Source organism: Pimephales promelas, chromosome 16 (assembly GCF_988280905.1).
Source record: "Pimephales promelas chromosome 16, fPimPro1.hap1.1, whole genome shotgun sequence".
Taxonomy (NCBI): domain Eukaryota; kingdom Metazoa; phylum Chordata; class Actinopteri; order Cypriniformes; family Leuciscidae; genus Pimephales; species Pimephales promelas.
The window spans coordinates 31,464,123-31,488,361 of record NC_142784.1 but is presented as its reverse complement, the minus strand read 5'-3'; the positions used below and the strand labels follow the sequence as shown (position 1 = coordinate 31,488,361).

The following is a 24,239-nucleotide window of genomic DNA, read 5'->3' as shown; positions in this document are numbered from 1 at the left end:
AATAGCAAACGGTGTGAAATTACAAAATCCAATAGACTTGATTCGGTCTCATTTCTCAAACATGTTAATCCAACTTCAGCCTGCTTCAAAGCGTTTTTTTTTTTTTTTGCTTCAAGGTTCTCCTCTTTGGTCTGGCTCCATGTGACCGTTAACGTCAGCTCTGTCGCTGGCCTCTGGGGAAGTTGTTCATTTATGCCTTTTACAGTCTCTTCTCTCGCCAGGCGTCCTTTTACATAACAATTGTGGAGCCACTCGGTTTCCATCCCTTCAACTCGAAGCATCTTGCTCAGATCCACATGAGAATGACTCTTCGAGCTTGAAAACCCCCCCAGATGCCATCTTCCTCTTTTCCTCTGAGCCGCCTGCATGCCTGGAAAAACTCTCGCTATGATTCAGTCTGTCATGTTTTTGTCTTGGGTCACCTGTGTTTCCAATTGTTGCCGTCAGCCGAAAACAACCCTGTCTAGAGTCTAGTTATGGCTTTAAAGTTTGCTTAATCTAAAGGCAAGACCTGTTTTGTTGCGACTGACCTGCTTGGAGAAAGAGGCCTTTTCTTTTTTTTTTTGTTCTTTTAGCGTGGATTTCCTCAATTGCTGGATCTGTGCTAGTGGAAGTTGGATGTCTTCAGGTGCTGTCACAAGCCTCAACTGCTTAAAGTGTGTTTTTAGAAAAAAAAAAGGGATTTTCGTTGATCCATGAGAGCTCTGAATGTCACATTTGCACTTTTGCACCACTGTTTTAATTGGACGAGGTCATTTTGTATTCAGAGAAAATCAAGTTGGCAATTGTCCTCGGCAAAATCCATATTTCTGATTTAATGAACAATCACTCGAATAGCAATAGACTAAAGGGATGTGCATTATACTTCGAGTCCTGTCAGGTTATTCGCCAAAAGACAAGCTGCTCAGGACTATTTTAATACTTTGCCTTTGCATCCGTGTCTGTTTCATGATCTTTAATAAAGTTTCTTTTAATGATACGTTTGGCTTCAGGTGTACTTTGTTGCCAATGCTTAATGCATGAAAATCAGACTTGTATAAATTACACCCATCAATGATCTAAAATCCAATTCAAATTGAATCTGTTCAGTATTTGAGAGGGTTTTGATTGTTTAGTATGTAATGCAATGGACATTTGCGTCAGAACTATCCGCTTGTGAAGTCTCACGTCATGCATTGCTTTTCCGGGTCCAAACGCTATATCAGATGCCAACAGCAAACTGTGCTAATATAAACGTGTGGTGTGTTGCGCTACCAAAAAATAGGACCGTAACCTTTTATCTTCAACGAAATTTCAGCTTTTTGTTAAAGATTCTTTTATGAATCATTTGGGTTTGTCGAGTCACATAGACAAACAGGAAAACAGTTTTTATCGCATCCGCTTGTCAAGGTGTTGAAGGAGTAGTTCACTTTAAAAAAAAAAAACCTTTGCTGATAATTTACTTAACCCCATGTCATCCAAGATGTCCATGTCTTTCTTCAGTCGAAAAGAAATTAAGGTTTTTGATGAAAACATTCCAGGATTTTTCTCCATATAATGGACTTTACAGTTTCAGTGCAAACTGTTGAAAAGGCTTTAAATGATTCCAGATGATGAATAAGCATCTTATCAAGCGAAACGATCACGCATTTAAAAAAAAATGTTTACGTTTTATAAGCTCGAATGGTCGCCTTGCTCTTTTCTGTGATGCGTGTTCATGACTCTCCTGTTCGAACTCCTTTATCAAAATGAATCTTTTTTTCGTGTCATTTGGTTCATGAAACTGATCGTCCTCCATGTGGTGGTAGTCAGATACTGGCCTGTCCCTCACGGGCTCGTAACCCGGATAGCACAAGGCTGTTTGATCTCCTATTAAATCTAGAAAAGACTATTTTAAAGAGTGTTTGCTCATCTGCAAGACGTCTATAGGACGGTTCCTGCAGATGTCAAATAGACATTTAGAAGATGTCTCTAAGATGTAATGATTTATGCATGTTAAACTGACATCTTCAAAACGTCTATTTGACATCTGACAGGAAACGTCCTATAGACGTCTTGCAGATGAGCAAACACTCTTAAAAATACGTCTTCCAGATGTAAGGACCTCAAATACCCTTGTGCTATCTGGGAATCGATGCCGTTAAAAGTGCTCATTTTCGTCTGTGTATATAGGACCTGCTGCTGTTGTCTATGTAGCTTCCCGGGTTTTCACGTTTTAAACGTACATTTTTTTTTTCAGTTCATCTTTAAATTTGTAATAAACAGTGTTCATGCACAGCTGTTGAGATTTTACTCTCAACTTATTCTCAATTGCGACTAGCCTCAATGATCTCTCTGAGAACACTTCTTGTTTAGACCTTAAAGGCTTGCATGAGAATTTGGTTTTGGTTTTACATGAATTATAACTTAACAGTTTACATGTACAGCTTCAACCACTCTGTTGTCTTGAATCCAAATTCGTATCTGGTAAGGAGATCCTATGTAAAATAATTTACTGTAATTGCAACCCCTTACAAAAATATTTGTAGTGCCATGTACTGAATAATTACAATATGCTGAAAAGTACTTACTATGGTACATGGCAGCAATATGCTATATTTTAGGGAAGTAGTCGGTGTAAACTTATAACAGGGCCTACACTTATGAAGAAAACTAGCCAGTCCTTGGGGGCGTAGACGGTCCTCACCCTTACAAACACTTCAGAGCTTTTTTCTTAGTGTCCACTGTCCAGTCTAACTTTAGTATAGTGACTTTTATTCGACAACTATACTTACCATTCTGAATTTCTAAGGCAGTTTTTCACCAGGCCCTCCTCGACCCCTCCATCACCTCACGTCTCTGGTCTCATGCTCGACTGAGTCACAAGTTTGAGTTTTTCTCTCCGCGGGGCGTTTCTGTTTCTTCCCTCAGAGTCTCACTGCGGATCACACGCGTCCATGTTCGGCTCCATCTCTCACAACCATGCAGAACCATCACCAGAAGGAACACCTGTATAAAATCCTGGTGATCGGGGACCTGGGTGTGGGGAAAACCAGCATCATCAAGCGCTACGTGCACCAGAACTTCTCTCCAAACTACCGCGCGACGATCGGCGTGGATTTCGCGCTCAAAGTCCTGAACATCGAGGAGGAGACCGTCCGACTGCAGCTCTGGGACATCGCCGGTAACTTTTAATTATGTTTTTAATTTAATTTAATTAAATTTTTTTTACATTTCTTTTCTTTTCTTCTGGGCCACAGTTTGTTTACAATTAATTTAAATCACACAATATAATAATATAATTTTTTATTTATTTATTATTGTAGGCTATAATGTACTGCCATAGGCTATTAATTAAAAACAATATATATTTTTTTGTATTCATGACTTGTCACTGAAAGCTGTGAAGAACTTATAAGATATCTTCTATGTTCTAAACAGAAAAAATATTTCTACACACTTAAAGGCACTTTAAGTTGTTCTAATGTTGCTATGTGGGCCTAGTGTATTCAAAAATTAGTCTAATTACGATGCCGCATTGTTTTATTGAAGTCTCTTTTGAATAGCCTAACTTTCCTCACGCGCGAGCGCGGTCATGTGTTCGCCGCTCATGTGAGGGAGATTTTCAAAAGAAGGACAACAGGAACGTCATTGTAAATAGGAAAAATGCACAGGGACATCAGACAGGAGCATGATTTGTCATTCTCGACAGAAAGTCATATGTATGTAGTTTTCATACTACATATGACTTTTCACAACATTGTTTTAAAGCAACTTTACAGAAAAAAAACATTAGGCTATGTTGACGTTTTAATCATACATCTTAAAGTTCCCCCTGGGTGTAGTCAATCATTTTATCCCTTACAACTCTAATGTGATCACCAAAATTACATATTTAAACGTTTATGCTGTGAAAATGCCACTCTACAGTAGGGATGTTCAACTCATTTTAGGTTGAGGGCTGGGGAAAAAATGTAACCATGTGCAGGCCAAATTACCTTTTTTATAGCCTTCATTAATATTAACATAAAAAAAATCCCACTGCTCTGTGATCAATGTGATCATCAGTGTTTTTTTTCCATGAAATACTCTCCATGCCTTAAAATATCTTCAATGTAACTGTAAAACTGCAGTGAACCAAGACAGTCTCAAAAACACGGTTTGAAATCGCTGGTGTTTCTTACGTCACACAATACCTTGTAACCAATCAGATCAACGTGTGATCGTCAGCGAGTGATCTCTGATTTGAGTGAGTGAGTGGAGGCGGGGCTTCAAGCTATTTTAAAGCATGAAGGAAAAATCGTTTAAATATGTCATTTTGGTGATCAAAGATGACTTTAAAGGGATAGAATTATTGACTACAGGGGACTTTAAAATGAACACCAACACGTTTTTAGATGTATTTGGGCAATTAAATGTCATTACCTAAGATCATTTATTGTAAAAACAGCATTTTATTTTCTTCTGTTGTAAATGTTAACTATTTATTTTTTTATTAAGGATTAGTTTCAAGGCTTTCTCAGTTCTGCTTCAGTGTTTCTCAGACTTCACTCCAGTAACTTCTGACACTAATCCTGAACATTGAGTCGTGGCCCAGATCAGAGCTTTAAGTTCACCGGCGTGAGGCTGGAGCTCAGTGGAGTTGATCAATATGAGCTGCTGGAATGTGCTTTTCCTCATTAATAATATCCAGGCTTTAGCTCGCACCCGTGGAAAATGGGTACAAGAATCCCAAAGTGCGGTCACATGGATTAAAGTGAGAGACTGAAATCTTCTCACATTCACCCAAGGCTTACCCTGATAATAAACATCTCATTGTTGTCTTTGTAGTCATTGAATGTGTGTATAGAAGAGTGTCTGTATCTCTCATGTGTTTCAACTCCATCGCTTCCACAGGCCAGGAGCGTTTCGGGAACATGACGCGGGTGTATTATCGAGAGGCCATGGGAGCTTTCATCGTTTTTGACGTCACTCGGCCGTCGACGTTCGAGGCTGTAACAAAATGGAAGGAGGATCTCGACGCCAAGCTGAGTTTATCCAACGGGAAACACGTGGCGGCCGTGTTGCTCGCCAACAAGTGCGATCAGGGCAGAGACGTTCTCACCAACAACGGCATCAAGATGGAGCAGTTCTGCCAGGAGAACGGCTTCGTGGGATGGTTTGAAACTTCAGCCAAGGTATGTAACGAACATCTGAAGACCCTGCTGAGTTTATTTATAGACAGCTGATAATGATATAAACACTGATTTGAGATGATTCAAGATCAATGTACACAGAGGTTAATTAGGATACTAGAAACAATATGATCTAGTTTCTATTCTGTTTGTGGTTTAATTGAAAGACTAATTTATATCACACAGCGCACGCACACTCAGACATTGTTTATTCACTGAAAATTGAAGTTCTGTTATCGTTTACAAACCCTCATGTAATTTCAAACCTGTTGGACTTTCGGACACATGGAGAAGCTTATGAATGTGCAAACTCCTTAAAAGGTTAGTTCACCCAAAAAATGAAACTCATGCCATAATTCACTCAGCCTCAGGCCATCTTAGGTGTAAATGACTTCAGCCAAACACTATCAGAGTTATATTAAAAGATATCCTGGCTCTTCCAGCCTTCATGGGAGCGAATTAACAGTTGATAAACTTATAAATATGGATGTTTTTCTTACACAAACGCATCACTTCAGAAGGCCTTTTTTAAACCCCTGGGGTCATAAGGATAACTTTTATGATGGATGGATGCACTTTTTGGGCTTCAAAATTGAAGTTACCATTCACTCCCATTATTAAGCTTGGATGAGTCCGGGTATTTTTATATAACTCTGATTGTGTTCGTCTGAAAGAAGAATGTCAAACACCAATAGGATGGCTTGAGGGTGAGTGAATTATGGGATCATTTTTGGGTGAACTAACCCTTTAAATGACAAAAAAAAAGGTTTAAAGGTGCTGTATGTAATTTTTTTTTAATGTAGTAAAGTTAACAGATATTTAGGAAACATGCTTAGTTCACATACTTGTTTCTCTGAAAAACATTTCTACAGCCAGGTATTCTGCTATGAAATGTGTTTTCTGTGTTGAAATGCGTTTTTGTTTTGGTCTGTGACTCCGCCCACTGCCACTTTAATCCAATAGTATTTCAACACCCCGGGTTGCCAGTTGGCGGAAAACACTGCGACGGAAGCCAGCAAACAAACTGCGTCAGAGATCGCAGATTCAACACAAACTAAAAAGACCCAGCATCCGACAAAAAATCTCTATGAACAGAGGCATATTAAAAGTCGCCTTCCATTGTCAATTGTGCTTTTTTCCTGTTGCATCTGGCAACCCACGTGAGCGTTGAGTCTGAGGGGGCGGGACAAACAACTCTCTCCAATATTTTGAATTTGGACTGCAGTACCCATTTCAACCAGTAGTTGTGAATATTACATACTGCACCTTTAAGTGATTAAACTAAACTAGTTTAAACGTTCATGATTGGTAAATTTTATTGAATGTTTTTGAAAGAAGTCTCTTCTGCTAACTATTTAGCATTTATGTAAAAAAAAATACAAATACAGTAAAAACAGTAATATTGTAAATATTATTATGCTACAATTTAAAATAACTCTTCTATTTGAATGTATTGTAAAATGTAATTTATTCCAGTGATCAAAGCTGAATTTCCAGCATCATTACTCCAGTCTTCAGTGTCGCATGATCCTTCAGAAATCAGTCTAATATGATGATTGGCTGCTCAAGAGAGATTAATTATTATTATCAATGTTTAGAGACCATGATGCGTTTTATTTTTCAGGATTCTTTGCCAAACAGAATATGTTCAAAAGAGCAGCATTTATTTAAAATAAAAATCTTTTGTAGAATATAACTGTCACTTTTGATTAATTTAATGTGTCCTTGCTTTAAAAAGTGAGTGAGTGAGCTGAAACGCTGTTCAATTCTTGCTTTGTGCTCCATTGATGAAAAGAAGTCTTTGGAAAGGGTCCCGGAAGGACACGAGGATGAATGATGACAGAACTTTAACTGTTGGTTTGCTGTCTGACCTTCTAGGCTTTTTTTACGGATGATTATGTGTTGCGAATCGGGTGTGAGAAGTGTGATTGTCTCATCAGAGCCGACAGTCACTCACACACTTTCTGCTGACTCACAGTCCTTCTGCTACAGTGTGTCTTGATGCCTCATGAATATTCACAAGCTAATTAATGCAGTCACAGCCGGAGACAAGGTGTGTGAAGACTCTCTCTCTTTCTCTCTCTAGGAGAATATTAATATAGATGAGGCGGCACACTGCCTGGTGAAGCACATTATATCTAATGAGAAGGATCTGCTGCAGTCCGAGGTTTCGGAAATCATCTCTCCGCAGCAGGAGCCCATCCGAGGAGGAACATGCTCGGCGTGTTTCAGGTCCTGAAGTCCTGAAATCCAGACCGGACGTCCCAGAGGAACTCTCTTCCCGTTCCCGCCTCATATCGTTCTTCTCTTCTCTCATCTCACTCATGTCTCCTCTCGTTTATCCGTGTCAGCAAAATGCCGCCACCATGTCTCGGTTTCCATGGTAACAGACTTATCGAACACTCTGCAGAGCAGAAACTGTTTCAGGAGAAAGAGGCAGCGGGGAGAATTCACGGGACGTTCCTGCTGGATCGTCAGGATGAGAAACCCCAAAGACCAGTTTGAGCATTTGAGGTTCCTTCATTTGATTCACATTTTACTGCTTAACTTTTAATTCATTATTTTCATTGTCCAACTGAAATCGGCTGAATTGGCAAAACCAGCTAATTAAAAAATTTTGCCCACTGAGCACAATATTTTGCTACTAATGAATTATGAATGCTAGTCTTAGAAATATTCATGAATATAAATATTTCTGGAGTGCGCGGATGTAATGCACTTACACGGATGATTTTAAAATGTTCTTATTTAGAATGTTTGTCATTTGTTTTAAACACTACAGTTCCGTCAACCGGCAACATTTGTTCTTTTAATTTATCGAGTTTCACATTCATATATTTTTTGATAGAGAATATGAGAGGATGTCGTGTAAATACCCTTGTACTTACCCAGTATACAGCAAAACGGTTCAGAGTTTAAGTAATTAATAAACCATATTTACTCAAGTGTTTGCGTGTTCCCTCTGCGCTTGTATTTCTGGGATTTCAATTTGGTCAATGAAATGTAAATTTGTTCATGTTCAAGGAAATGCGTTTAATTAAATTTTAGTAATAAAAAAAAAATCAAAAAGCACTTTACAACAATTTAACAAGTTTAACAAACTATTTTAAGTTTTTTAGATTCCATTTTAATTAGATTCAACAAATTATATATATATATATAAGAAATCCAGAAATTTGTGTATATTAATTTAAGCCATTTAGGCCAATAATGGTTGTACATAAACACTTAATTATCATCTGCTGTTCGGTTAAAAAAAAAATATATATATATATATTGAAAAAAAATATATATATATATATATAAATATATATATATTTGGATACAATAATGCCCATTATATTTATTAGTTTATTTATATTAAATTATATTATATAATTTATATATTGTAAATTATTTATTATTTATTAAAATATAATATTATTATATAATATTATGTATATAATAAATAATATTATTTATTATATATTTTATATATTATATTAAAACTGTGATTCAAACTGAAATTTTATGTGCAATTCAAATACAAATATTTTTGAGTGTATGTATGTACTTTGCTGGTGGTGATTGGAAAGCATGTACTGTTGTAGAGTATGAAGACTACTTCAAAATAAATACTAGAACAACATCTCTGGAACTAACTCAAATATACAAATATTTGCATTTCAAGTTGACCAAACTTACAATTATAATTTTAAGTTGAAACAAAAAGGCACACTCTAGTTTGGGATGCATTAATCCTAATCTTGCCTACTGGTTAGGATGTAGATGTCACGGCTGAAGAGGCAAAAAGTGGCAAGACAAACTTTTACAATAAATATAACTCCAACAAACTAAACTGAAAGGGACTAAATACAAACACTGATGGACAAAGATTAACCAGGTGCCACCGATGATGATTAACTAGACACAGGTGGAACTGATGATGAACTAAATGAAAGTAACCATAGAAATAGATGAGTGGCGGGAAAACAGAACAAAGGAAGACTGTGACAGTCTAGCCTTTATGAATTGGTGTTCAGCTCAGGTCTCTGTGTTTGCCTCATTTCCATTTCTCAGCTTGTATCTTGAAACCACTTTGAATTTCTGAGAATTGAAAAGAGTAGATTCATTTTCGGTCTCAATTACTGTGAGATGTTTTAGTCCATCGTTCATATTACAACCCCTTCCCTCATCAACTCTCCCTCTCTCTCGCTGGGATGTTTTAAATGAGGAGGTGAATTGATTTCTGGGTATGGTTAACATCATCCCAGACCTGTTCATCTGACAGGCTGTCACAATCCACAGGAGAATAAGGTCTTTCTGCCACAGAGGAACAGTCTTACTCTTTTCCTTTAAACGTTTTGCCCTCTTTTTATTGCCATTTTTCCTTTTCTTTTCCGTAATTAACTGAACATTTTCAGCGTTCAAAAAACTTGAAGCATCAACTGCATAGGCATAAGAAAACACTGGCTACTTTTTAGGAATGCATGTCTGTGCACATATAGCCCACGTACTGCAGAATATTATATGGTTGCAGTGTATACTGCGCACAGACACGCATATTAGCAAGCAAAAGTATATCTACACTGTAACAAGCCCTGTATCACACAATGCAATTTGTCCAGCGCTATCTCACGACCAATTCGTACGAATTCGTGTGATTAAAAAGTGGCTAATTCGTACTAATTAATTCGACCTCACTCGTACGAATTCGTACGATTTGTCTAAACCCTTGTGATGGGTAGGTTTAGGGGCGGGGTGAGGGGTAGGTCATTCGTACGAATTCATACGAATTGACTAGTTCGTAGAATATGTACAATTTAGCAAAAAATCGTACTAATTCGTACGAGTGGGGTTCTACGAATTAGCCACCTCCTAAAATTCGTACGAATTCCGGTGAGATCGGGTTGATATGTCCAACACACAGTTGTTCATACATGGCTACACTATTGACAACATTTTTGCCAGTCAAATTTCGTTAATGTGATCAAAGGAACAGACATAGAGATTCAAACATTTCTGATCGCGTGGATTTCAAATTCGCCAAATGCCTGATAAATGTTTCCAATGCTGTCGAGACCCACGGCATATGTGATTAATGTATCGGTCTTTGTCAGGTGACGTCACACTCGCGAAAAACGAAGTGTATTATGGGCGTAGCCGCCATTTGTAAGGTATCGGTGCTGGGGTATTCTGTTGTTGGAGAATTGTTTTTTCATTATTTTTTTTTCTAAATAAACCATCCTTAACACGACACTATCATCATCATCAACAGTGTTGGGTAAGTTACTCTAAAAAAGTAATTAATTACTAGTTACTAATTACCTCTTCAACAATGTAATTAGATTACTGTACTAATTACTCTCACTAAAAAAGTATTTAATTACTTTTAATTACTAATTACTTTCAAAATCCCAATTAATCTCAACCAGCTGAATAATACAAGGATAGACATCTGTTTTAATTCTTTCAAATAAATACTATAAATAATTATCCTTAAACTGACCAAGGTGAATAAGGTTATTATAAAAACATTCTTTTTAACATCAGACAATACATTTTGACGTTAAACCCACTATTTTTTGGGTCTGATCTCATTACATTTCACATTTTTTCCATACATATTTTACAATAATTCATACGAATTTGTACGAGTGCGGTCGTACCATTTAGACACCTCATAAAATGCATAGGAATCGCTGTGAGATCGGATTGATCACAATATTTACCTCAATTACATCAGAAGTAACTGTAATTTAATTACAGATAAATGAAGAGTAATACCTTACTTTACATTTTCAAGGGAAAAGTAATTAAATTACAGTAACTAATTACTTGGTAATTAGTTACACCCAACACTGATCATCAATACAGAAAACCTATCTTTGCTGTTACTAACTTTACAGCATTTATTTACATTCCTACCGAAGGATACAGTAACTTGGTGAAATGTCCGCGGGCTTTAAGAGATGTAGCCTATAATTTTTAAATTGTTCACTGGGAATGTTATATGCGTTTATACCATAAACAAGATAGTTGACAAAGCCCAAATATGAGGATGATCAGCACTCCAGCTTACTGCAGTCAGAGCTCATATATGGATCTATGTTCTGAATGGATGACAATTTCTCCAAAAAAACGGTACCTGCCATATTTAGTTTATTGCCGAGTTTATTGCAGTAAGGCATTTTCTCAGTTTTTTTTTTTTGTGCTTCTGCAGTTTTGCGAGTTATTTACTTGTTATCTCTACTCTCGTAATCTCTTCAATGCTCACAGTCAGTAGCGATACCTCAAAAATGGCGCCGCGATGACGTCACACACAACAAACCCACGTGTCTGACAAAGACCGATAGAAAGAGAGTGTGAGGAGATCAAATGACCAAATCCGGAGTAGGCTATTAGATCGTAAAACAACCATGGTGGGAATAAAGATGTAAATACACCATTTGGAGAAAGAAAGAGAACCGCTTTCAAAGAAGGACAATGACTTATAGCAGATCAAATCAGAATTGACATAGCTTGACATTTAATTAAAACAAAACGCGCGTGTGTGCATGAAAAAGAGAGAGGGACAACTGACAAATGATAATGAATTTATACAGCTGCGGTTATAAATGTTTTCACTCAATCATTCACAACGGAAGTGAAACATGCAGCATTTAAAGAGCATGCACGCAAACACATGCATGTCATGATGTTCCTCGTGCAGATATGTGTGTGATTGTTTCAGAGACACACACACATACATGCACCTGTAGACTGCAGGTCATCACTCTTCTGGAGTTTAAGCATCTTTGACAGCTGCAGTAATGAGAAAGGCCTGCACCTGTGTGAGTGTGACATCTAATGACACATACAGGACTTCAGGTAATATGAAAGACCCCCTGCAGGACAGCAGTCTAACAAAGCTCACATTTTACCCTAACGACTACTGACAGTTACATAATACATCAACCATGAGGAAGCAAATGTCTGTCAGACACACACACACACACATGTTGGTATGTGATAAGCAATAGTGGACAAAGTCATAAATGCTGCAGGTGAAATCTGACAAGACTGAACAAGACATCACATTCTTCATAAAATGAAGGTTCCTTATTGGGAGCCTTTAGATGAGCCAAAAACAACCCTGACATTGGGACATTGACTCTAAGAGCCCTGAAGGTGTCCTGTGGTTTCTGACTCCAAGACATTAAAAGCAGATCCTTCAAGTCCGGTAGGTTGAGAAATGGAGCCACTGTGGATTGAACTTGTTGCTCCAGCAAATCCCATAGAGATGCTGGATTGAGATCTGGTGACAGGGCAACACCTTGACCTCTTCATCATGTTTTCACAGAAATAAAGAAACGGCCCGTGTCTTTTAATTAAACTACATTTCTCCGGATTTGAAAGTTGGTGGAAACTGTCGGGATAATGTAAGTACATATCTAATAGAAATATATAACATTGATACGGTTATTTTTGCTATTTTTAAAGCAGAAAAAATACATATTATGCCTTTAAGCTGGACTGTAATACTATTTTCTTCTAGAAACAAACTATGTTGAATTATGTTCATGTTATCTCTGTAAAGCTGCTTTGAAACAATCTGTATTGTAAAAGGCGCTATACTGTAAACAAATGTGACTTCACCAGTTAATGGGCTCTATGCACGGCGGTATTTCCGGTGAAGGTGTAAGGATGCTCGATAACTTCCGCCGATCGTAGAGTCCAATGCAATACAGAGAATTTATATTGAATTTTATACTCCATGGTTATACTAATGAAACGTTAGTCACAAAACAGATAAAACAGACACCCCTCGTTGTGTTTATGCTTCTTTTTAAAATTATATTAAATAAACATAAATATATATAAAATTACATCTAAACGTATGAACGTTCCGTTTCAAAGACGGGAGGACAGTAAATTTTGAAGACTCTGCCATAATCCCGTTTTCCTCCGCTTTAATCTCCCCAACCGGAAACTGACGAGCATCCTTGCGTCAAATGCGGAACTTATGCGTGCATATAGACGAATCCGGCGAAACTACCGGAAGTAAGCGGGGCGCCATTACTGAGCTGTTGCTGGGTAGCGTTGCGCCATTGCCTCCTATTGTTTTAGTTGCAACTTGCGTCCACTGGAATAAACAGCTCGCGATTTACGACTGACACTAACGTTACAACGTTATCCCTTGTATAATGTCGAGTGGGTAAACAGTTTCCGTTATAAATTGTTTCAATGGTGGCAGTAAAATGTACATTTTTGAAGAGAAAACATTGTGAATACCCCTGTCTGGTGCCGTACGGTTTACAGATTTCCTGGGCGAGTACAAGACGTGGACATTCGCGTATAATAACAATTATTTAATGACATGAGTAAAAACATATAATAAATATGTGATATAGTGATCAGCAAAATCTCCTCTCTTGCTGTTTTTTTCTATTCAATTAACATGCTATGGTCATTAAATGGCTTTCCTGAGCTAAATGTAACGTTATGTGACATAATTGTTTTCCTGCTGTTATATTGACCTCTTTCCATGGTTTAAAAACACTAATTGGTCGATATTATGTATACTTTCTAGCTGTAACGTTACCTTACCCTTGCCTGTTGCAATGTGAAAATGAGATAAATAATCGACACAAATGAAAAACATGAATTTGTTTATTTAATTTCATTAATTTATTTATTTATTGTTGCCAAATGGACAGATCTTTTTATAGTTTCCTCGTTAGCAAACGTTAGCCTAGCTAGCTTGCCAAGCTATTTTCATAAATAACGTTAATCTGTAAGATCGTTTGTACCTTCATCTGTGACTGGAGGCCACTGCAGTCACAGATCAAACCAACAAGTCATTCTGCCTGGCTGTAGCTGTCATCGAGGGTGAGTTCGCGTTATCACCGAGGTTTGTTTACATATATGTCTATATGCCTGTGTAACAGCTCAGTAATGGCGTCGCCACAAGATGGCAGCCTACACAGAACGCTCGTCGGATTCGTCTATAGCCAGAGCCCGTCTAACGGAGAGCCTTGGCACTTCCTATTAGCCCCGTTGTGTATTATCTTGGTTGCAGTTCCATTAGAATTCCACTGGAGGTGATCGCGGGCGAGAGCAGAATGAATGGGAGTCTATGGGGCTAAACGGCTAAATGTGTCTCTTTCACCTGCTTGTCGTTAAATTAACATAGATTTTATTGTTGATTCCGCAAGCTCAATGTACATTATAGACCAAAAGTCGAATGAACGAGTACTAAAGTCCTTTCGATGTCTTACGTCTTAGGCCATTGATGGCAGGAACACGCTAGCATTCTGCTATTGTGTGACGACATCACAGTTTTGAACGGATTTTTAGAACAGACGTGACGTGATTTTTTTGCGCCGTGACGTAACTGTGATGTGGGCGCAAAAGTAGGCCTATACTCTTGAAACAGCGTCCTTGATAGGGTGGTGAAGGACAGATGTGGCAGCACATGTGGGCACATCTGGCCTAGTATTCTCACAGGGCATCAAACGAGTGACACCAGGAGAAAACAGGGCAGATGCCAGCGTGTCCCTCCATCAAACAGCTGTGCATCTTATAAAGCCCATATGTTGAAGACGTCTCTTCACCTCCCCAGATTTCTCTTTCATCCTCTCTCTCTCTGCAAATCCTCCTGCTCCGAGGATAACGCCTGATAACGAGTCTCCAGTCGTTTTCAGGGCTTTATTTTACTAGTGGTATTTTATCAAAGACTCGGGTCTTCTGAGATGCTCGCTTGATTTTAATCTTTCCGTCGTGGCCTGGAAAACACTATTATGCGCCGCTGGCGCCCGCACATCTCTATCACAGACAGACTTTATGGATTTGGTCTGTTTGACTATTAAAACGCTTTAATTGACTACGCAATCATTTATCTCTCTTTCTCTCGGTGAGATCCGTGATTCCTGCATGACTTAATTTGGTCAGACAAATTGATGAATTCACATTAGTAATAGACAGTGTAGTAGTGTTCACAATCATAAATACTACACTTCCATCCCGGTCATAAAAACAATCATGATAATACTGCCGAAAGACAAAAGTTAACGGAAATCCACTGATTTGCTGACTTTACACAATTACAAGTTATGTTTTCAAGTTAAAAGGCTGAACATGTCTAAGAATTAAAAGCAAACAGTAGGGCAAAGGAGCGCTTCCTGGACTTCAAAGCTAGGTACTCTTGGATGGGAAACTGTAGGCCTATATGACGAAAAGGCACACTCAAGTAGAAAAGTTAAAAAGCCTTTATTATCATGGCTTGGTCAAATTAAACATCTAAAAAACTCCAAATATCTGATAAATTAACCATCTAAAAAACTTAAACCAACAGTCCACCAATCAGAAATCTCCATCTGTCAATAGAGGTGCTCAGGTAACAGTACACAAATGGGACAGCAGATGTCATCATTACCACTACTTAACTAATTAATTAAGTACAACCCAACAAGGTGAGAAAAAAAAGATGTCTAAGAATTAACTAGTGCCTGATTTGTGGAAATATTGAAATATGATATACACAAGTTATTTAAAGTTTTTGGACATACTGGTATGATAATCCTAGGCATGAATAATAAATAAGGTTGCATTTTTCACTGTTGTCCAGCTGTATTTACACTGTTTTACCGTTGCTTTTGTTTCTAGGTTTAGTAACTTGCTGTTTTGTGACATCTGGAGTTAAAATGACATTCATACTCAAAAACGGTCCATTGAATGCTACCTTTATTGTTTACCAAATATTGAGATCTCTGTGTTCGACCAGGTTACTTTTATTATACAGATCTGTTGTCTACACACAATATCTACTGTTTTATTGATCTAAGTAAAGCAAACACTTAAACAGCGTGGCTTAATTCAGTGTTAAATTGTTTGAGTATTGCAACTAAGTCGAAATTACTTGCTTTAACTGGCCAAGATAAGTTACATATTTTCTTTGTTAATTTTACTTAACTTAAATTTGACTTAATTCCAAATGTAAAATTTACCTAAAAAATCTGTGCAAAAACTGAATTTTTTTCAGTGAATATTTACTTGAGATACATAGTTGTTCAAAAATGTGTGTGTGTGTGTTTTTTTTTAATAAAGTAATACTTTTAGGACACATTATACTGATAAAAACTGATAGTTAAAAAGTGTTAAAAAATATTTCCATTTCAAATAAATGCTTTTTTAAAACTTTCTATTCATTAAAGAATACTAATATAGAAATATAGAAAGATATAAATCATGTTTCCCACAAAAATACTGTTTTCAACATGAATAATCAGAAATGTTTCTTGATCAAATCATCTTATTAATCATCTAATAGTCACATGACCAGCAGGTAAACAAAAAAAGTGTTTTTATTTTTAATCTTTTCAGCGACTCACAGACCTGTTTTATAAAATAGTTTCACACCACTAAGTGTCTCACACAAATTACACCATAGCCTAACTGTATTGGTTACTTTACACGTTTTCTTAACCCAGAATAAGCTGAACTATTATGGTTATTGTGAAAAGTTTGACTATGTGAGGCTTAGCTACAAACGCATTTCATTTGGATAAACCAATAATAATAAGTAATTTAATGTAGATAAACTGATAAAAGCAGCGCATGTCCCTGAGGGTTCGTCCCTACGCAGCTTCAGCACGGGGGTATTTTAATTAAAAACTCAGAGATAATAAACAATCATTCACAGACTGGGGAGAAGCGGACAGCATGAAAAGCGAGTGTGTAAATGAACAGTTAATGAACTGAGGTGCAAAGCACGCCAGGCAGATGGTGAAATAAAATGCCAAATCTGCATTCAAACAATCAGTGGAATCCAGTATAAATCCTCACTGGAAACACAGGAGCACCAGGACGTTCACGAGAACGATTAAACTGAGCAGCGTTCAGTGAGAGGGACAGAAGGACAGATAGAGAGAGAGAGAGAGAGAGAGAGAGAATGAAGTATGGGCAAGGAGACAGAAAAAAACAAAATTTCTTTGACCTTTCTTGTGTTGTTTCCTCCTGCGGTTCTCATCAGTCCGGCTGGAGGACGGGCAGAGGTGATACCGTGATGGTCTGGACCCAGCTGTGTTTCTGACTTTAATAATGTGCTTCTGATTCCCCTAGTCAGGAGAAAACATCTCTCCTTGATCAGGCGATAAGTCATCTGGTCAGATCATACGAGAAAACGAAAGCATGACATCCATCTCTTGGCTTTATCAATCTCTGACAGGTTTGGTAAATCAAGACAGCACAAGTATTTGAATTTGTAAATTTGGGGGTCAGAAACAACTATCGATTGCTGGTAATTGCATGTTATGGAAGATCATATTGGGTACGATCAAATGCGTGTGCAGTGAAGGAGTGTAGTCATTACCGGCAGTTATTACAGTAATGACTCATTATATTCCCCAAATTATTGTTCACCTGAGAATGTGATGATCTATAGTTTTCATAAGCTTAAAGCAGAATTGGAGCCAAGGCACAAGACCAAACCCCCAAACCTAGACTAAGACTAATAAACACATTATTATTTTTATTCAGCAAGGATGCATTAAATTGACAGTAAACTGACAGTAAAGACATTTATAATACAAAAAGATTTATATTTCAAATAAATGTTGTTTTTTTAAACTTTCTATTCATCAAAGAATGCTAAAAATATACTGTATATGAGTTTCTACAAAAATATCAAGCAGCACAACCGTTTTTAACATTGATATTCAAAAAAGATAACACACTCATACTCAATGGCCACTTTATTAGGTACACTTGTTAATGCAAATATCTGATAAATTTCTAAATATCGAAATAAGCGCCCGCTCCCTCAGAGTATAAAGGACGTGACTGTGGTTACAAGAAGAAAAAACAATATAAATACTGTTAGTTTTCTCACACAAACCGCTCGTTTCATGTCTTAGGCCATTTACGAGTCATTAAATCATGTTTAATTTGGACTTCTCTGTGCATGCTCTTTGAGGTGGTGACCATAGACCTCCATTATATGACTGACAGACAAGAACGGTTTGACCTAAAAATATCATAATTGAAAATACTGCGGAAGACACCTACATCTTGGATGCCCTTGAGGTAAGCTACCCCATTATTGAATCTATGACACAGAGGATTAAGGCAGTTTCTAAAGGCAAAAGAGTGTTTATAGTATATATATTATATAGTATTTATAGTATGTATATATTTAGGTCAGTAAACAATGTTACGGCAGGTGAACTATCAGTAATATCATTGTTTCTATGCGTTGAAGACATTCAAATGCTTCTAAGACCAATAAGCAAATTAGTGAAACCATGTAGCTGACCTTGTATACACACTAAACCTCCGTCCTCATCGTCTGTGAGCATGTGTGTGTGTGAGAGAGATAGAGCGAGCAGTTCATTTGCAGTTCCTGTTGGTCATGCTCTGGTTTGCATATCAGATGAATCATCTTTCCGAGGTGTTGGGTCACAGTTAAATTGAACACCTTGGATCCAATTTATTCCATTAGAAAGCTTCGAGTCCAGCACTGGAATACTGACAGCCAATTTCATCTCCTCTCGAGCGTCAAGCATGAAGGGAACGTGACAAAAGAAGATGGATTTAGCCAGACAATACACACACCATTCACATGAGGTGAGTGTGGGTGCATTTCTATTTGAGCGGGTTTTTAGAGTTAAGGCCTAACAATGAAGCAGAGATTTTATGTCTCTCCTCGTCAATGGTACTTCATTCTTTCCATTCATAAATGACTTGGGATTTTAAAGGACGATGCTAAAATCTTCTCACAACACAGCGTGAGGCTTCATAAAGAGGCCGTAATTGAGGACAATGACGACACGTCAACACATCCATTACTGAGCGGCAAAAGTGCTTTGACACTCGTCTAATCCCTTCTTTTCTCCATCGCAAGTCTTTGTGTGTCCACTTCATTTTCCTTCTCCCTTTGAACAGAGACCACAGTGTAAGAAAAAGACCACTAGAGAGTCAAACACTGTTCAAACTGCCTTAGCAACCCTTACGAAAAAGAAGTATATTTCAAGTTCATTTTATGTAGTATACTTAAGTAATGTTCAAGTATATTTTTAAGTATACTAATGTCACTATGTACTAGTTGTAAACTTGTAAGTGTACTATTTTAATACCGCTTGGGACTAAATTGGCCCACTTTTAGTACATAAAAGTATATGTTTAAGTGTACTAAAGTGTAACAGTAAGTGCACAACTAGTTCATAATCTCATGTGTACTGCAAGTGAATTTATGGGTATACTAGTAGTTTACTTTTTTACTGTAATACTTATACAAGTATACTTTGAATACTTAATTATACTTTTAAGTATTTCTGGATCAAAAGATTGAGTACAAGACCAGGACAAATATACTTGCTTTTCTCTCAGTATAAGTCAAGTACACTTGTAATTTGAAGTATATTTACACAAGTGTAATTTGAAGTATATTTCTGAGAAGTACATATAGTATACTTCTGAGAAGTACAGGAAAAATAAACTGAAATTATACTTTCTTATTTTTAGTTTAAAAGAAGTATACTAATGGCACACTTCTTTTTCGTATAAGGGAAGGAAAAGGTTTGAATTATGTAGAAGTTTTAGGTGACTATAGAAATGCCACACCGCAATTAAATATTGTTTGTTTGGTTTTTTTAAAAACATCTATCATAAGTAATTTTGTGTTGAGTTGGCTCACGCAATTTATGTTTCGTTTCGCGCTTCAGAGATAAATTAGTGAGCATCAATGCAAACATTTCAGTGCCCTGGATTGATTCTCCGATTTAGACAGCCCTGATCAGTTCCCTGACTACTGACTAGGTGATTGAGACGTCACGCAGGTGAAGCCAAAGCATTAAAGTCCCCTGCTGTCTGGCTGCAGGTCATAAACCTCACCCTCTCCATGTAAACAAATGGGACGAAAGCCAAAAATCCAGTTACACTTCAAATAAGTTTTTCCCAAGATGGTTTCTGCCATTTTAGGTAGTTCTTATCACACAGACGAATGTTCAAGTGTTCGTTTTTCCATTACATTTGGTTTTAGTTGGTTAAGATGCTATAAAATGGGGTGTTATCATGATTGACAGCTGTGGCTCCAAAAAACGTAATCGGCATTGACCATTTCTGGGATATTTTTCCTTTGATTTTCTATAGCGGAAGGATGTGGAGACACGTCGTCCATCCTCTTTTTTAAAGTCCATGAGTGAAACATCTTCTGGAACAAGAAAAAATGTAGGACGGGACTTGATTTTGTCCATGTGGAATTGATTCGATCGTTGTGATTTGCTATTGCTCTGATTAGTGGCTGTGTTGAAAATCACACTCTCTTGAGTTACTACTTACTTTGTGACAACAACATCATTAGCAAAGTTTTTTGCATGTTATACTTTTCAAAGATCTGTTTAACCTGATCTGGCAAAACCAGTGACTAGTTCCTATGAATTGAAAACTGTTGGTACAAGGAGCAGAAACATGTTAATGGTTGTTACTCATTTCAAGAACCAATTGACCACATTACACTGGTGTGAACTGTTTTTTCCAACAGGTACGGCTGAACAGGAACGGCTTTATCACAAACTTTATTTAATTTACTCCTTCAACCCGCTTATTATCCTAATCCAAATGGAAAGACTGAATCCATCTTCAGAAATGAAGTAGATTTATGATTTATTAATGTCCAATTTCTGCCCACTGCACACCTACAGGACAGATCTTATAATGAGAGAGATGGAGATGGATTTTACTGTGGTGGAGAAACGGAGTAGCTTAGATGATTCTCCAGAGCCTAATACAGATTATTTATGTATATTCACTAACTTCGTCTGCCTGCCTAATAGTGCCTACTTCAACTTGTCAAGAGATGTAAGGTTTATGGGCCACAGTAAATCTGAAACCGGAAGTCTTCATAGATGGGTGGCCTGTCCCAACTGTGTTTTGCTGTCAGATTGATTAAAGGGCTGAAACGATTAATCAGTATTGTCGACAAATATTTTTGTTGTCGAGTAGTCGTTTGATCTCACGTGACCTAATGTAAGGGCGTGCAATATCGCGATTTGACCGCTACGGCGCTGTGGCGCTAGAGTGTAATGCAGCCCTTTACAGCAAATGCTGTTGCGGTAAAAGAAAAAACAGCGCGAATTACGAATCCGAACTAGCAAGGTTTGGGAAAGTTTCACAAAACTTGAAAACCAACAATGCTGTCATGCGCAATACATGTAAGGCAGAACTTGCTTTTCACGGGAGCACAACATGCATGTTGGAGCATTTAAAGAGGAAACATCCCAGTAAAACAGGAGCCGGTGAGTGTTCTCCAGCTGGAGCTAACTAACTAACTAACTAGCTAACTAACTAAAGTAAATCTCTTTATTAGATAATACAATACTACTAATAATAGTAATAATATTATCAATAATAATCTTGATCATGCTTTGGAGTCAGGGCTGTTTTTATTATTGTAACACTAACTGTATTTTGTTCCATAATCATGAAGACTTCAAAAAGGAGATGTTTAGGAAGAATAACATGGCAGTTTCTTTTTCTTTTTCATACTGTAAATTAAAAGGTGAAAGAGAACGTCTCTGTCAGCTCAATTCTCATGTAAAAAAAAAGATTGTAATTTTATATTTATAATAATGTTTTGCAGATTAATATTTTACCATTTTTGTGTCCTGAAGTAAGTGTAGTGGCCCTTTTTCTATTTCAGTTCTAAGAAAAGCAGTGGTCCTATTAAACAATGCTTAGAGAGCATGTGTGTGATTTGAGTTGGACTGAAATCTGAAAACTTAAAGAGAATGACCTGTTTATTTGGCTCAAGTTCATTTAAACAACTATTTCAAAAGCTGAACTGGTTTTCTTTTTTATATTAGGCTATAGTACGAATATGTATAACTCAATGTTTTAACTAATTGAAAAAGACGAATAACCGTTCCAGACTAAGCCGGCAAAATAATCAACGATTAGTCGACTAATCATTCTAATAATCGATTATCAAAATAATCATTTGTTGCAGCCCTACTTAAGAAAAGGTCAACAGTGTTACTTCGTGATGTATCATAAAATGCATGTAAATACCAGTCATTGCATCTGCCAGTAATGTCTTATATTTAAATGCTTCGTTTTATGATTAAAGCTCTGTGTTTTAAAATAAGGCAATACAATGACGATTTAGGAATGAACAAATAAAACTTCCTCAAAAGCCTGATAATCAAGATTGAATGATGTCTGGATAATCAAGTAAACCTACTTCAGTCCAGTAAGTATTCATAACAATATCAAAGTTTATCTTATGTTTACTTCAAACATCAAAAAACATGAGGATAATTCTGTATCAAATATGATACAGTATCTTTAGGGTTAAAAGGATCTTCACTGCATACATTTGTTCATAAACCTGTGACCTCACAGTGTCATTTGCATATTAAACACACACTATCTTCTGTTTGAGCTGATGAGGGAATGCTCCTGTTTACATTTGACATGATGATATTATCAGTCCAGGAGATGCAGGAATGATCACTGAGATCTTCACATTTCTAAACTGTTTGCCGCTATCTAAAAGATGTTTACAGTTATTTTCATTCGTTATCAGTTAACTGTGTTATGTTCATGCATTTCAATGACAGATTTAACGTTCACTTCGGTGAAGGAATTTCCAACTCTTCCACTAGTACATTTATCACACTATCATGATCATAATAATACTTTTTGGGCTGATGGTTCAGATATTTTAGAGTCACCACCACCATCAAACAACGTCAATACATCACATAAGACTTATAAAGGAAAAACAAATACTTCATGTCTCATGCACAAAAACTTCTTCCTTTGCGTAATGAAATCTGCACTAAATCCTGTTCTACTGTTTCACCATCACATGTCTACTTCTCTAAGTCATTTAGAAACGTTGAGGAAATGCTTCTCATGTTACTATTGCTTCAGGGTGAATTCCTCAGTTGCAATTCTTTTTGTATTCTAACGTCTATTATGAATAAAGGTATTGTAAATGTTTCCTGATGATAGCAGATGATTGGTCGCTGTTTTAATGTTTTTAATACTTACTGCATTGAAAATTAAACCTAAATTCACCTGTCAAAAAATGCTATTTATTTGCCTTTAAATGTTCTGGTCACATGCATTAAGAAATTATATGTTTGCACCAATTTCGTACTAAAATTCTGTATTCATTTGCTTTATGCCAGTTGTTAGGACATGGAAAGACATTTAAAATGTCACTAAAGATTTCTATTTCACGTAAATGCTGTTCTTTTGAACTTTCTATTCAGAATTCAGAAAAAAAAAATGTATCACGGTGTCCACAAAAAAGTACACACTCTAAAAAATTGCTTTTGGGTTAAAAAAAAATGTAACTACATTTTTAACCCAACGTTTGGGTTTGTCCATATTTGACCCAAAGTTGGGTTAAAACAACCCAGAATTTTTTTTCTTGAACAACAAATCTTATGATTTCTGAAGGATCATGTGAAAATTTAGCTTTGCATCGCATGAATAAACGACATTTCAACATATATTCAAATAGATAATATTTCGCAGTAGATCTTTTTTTTTATTTACATTTTGAAAATCTTACTGCGACTAGTGTTTCTGAATGGGGTGAAATATGATCTGGAAATGTCTTCTTGTTTGTGGACAGGCTTTGTGAGAATCATCCTTCGTCTCTGTTCTCTGGTCTACTGACTCATCAAGTTCTTTATTTACAATACAGATCTGACCTTTTACATTTCAGTCCTTTACAGCAGTGTTTGTTGAAGGAAGGGCTGTGTGGATGAAGGGTCCAAAATGAACTTTTTGCCACACCTGCATGTCAATGGTGGCTGAAATTAGAAACTACTGTCCTCGCCAGTATACTTTACAATTCTAACCAGCCATGAAAGTGTGATTTTATTACTGTATTCAAAGTAGGCCTACTATATTTTCTTCCAAAGACATTGTTTAGCTCATAGTTGTTTTCTTTCTGTTTTCTGCTCCCTCAAATGTGTGTTGTGCTTTCCCAGCAAACAAAAAATATGATCTAAAAAAGTTTTACCAAGGTTCCAATTAAGTTAAAACTCATTCTGAATGGAATGTTCCCTGAACGTTCAATCGTCCAGTTCTTCAAATGTTTTAAAACGTTTTCCATATTGTTCGTTAATTTTG

At 36.8% G+C, this 24,239-nt stretch overlaps 2 protein-coding genes across 3 annotated transcripts in view; both read left to right on the top strand.

The window, feature by feature from the left end:
* The first annotated feature begins 2,845 nt into the window (after positions 1 to 2,845).
* On the top strand, positions 2,846 to 8,077 carry rab38a (RAB38a, member RAS oncogene family). Its single transcript, XM_039660446.2, has 3 exons — positions 2,846 to 3,142; positions 4,855 to 5,135; positions 7,219 to 8,077. The coding sequence occupies exons 1-3, from the start codon at positions 2,941 to 2,943 to the stop codon at positions 7,369 to 7,371; spliced, it is 636 nt and encodes a 211-aa protein (XP_039516380.2). The 5' UTR covers positions 2,846 to 2,940; the 3' UTR covers positions 7,372 to 8,077.
* A 13,248-nt stretch (positions 8,078 to 21,325) lies between these two features.
* LOC120470721 (calpain-9) overlaps positions 21,326 to 24,239 on the top strand; it is a 28,034-nt gene continuing 25,120 nt past the window's right edge. The window contains exon 1 of one of the 2 annotated variants that reach the window (XM_039660348.2): positions 21,326 to 21,385. The gene's annotated coding sequence lies outside the window, so the exon portion shown is untranslated. Of the gene's footprint in view, positions 21,386 to 22,316; positions 22,339 to 24,239 lie in introns of those variants that run through there. The other variant, XM_089121535.1, reaches the window with a different exon arrangement.

Coding starts and splice junctions, on each gene's coding strand:
- rab38a (XM_039660446.2), top strand. CDS start 2,941: ATGCAGAACCATCACCAGAAGGAACACCTGTATAAAATCCTGGTGATC. Junction 3,143..4,854: donor GCAGCTCTGGGACATCGCCG/GTAACTTTTAAT, acceptor TCGCTTCCACAG/GCCAGGAGCGTTTCGGGAAC. Junction 5,136..7,218: donor GGTTTGAAACTTCAGCCAAG/GTATGTAACGAA, acceptor TTCTCTCTCTAG/GAGAATATTAATATAGATGA.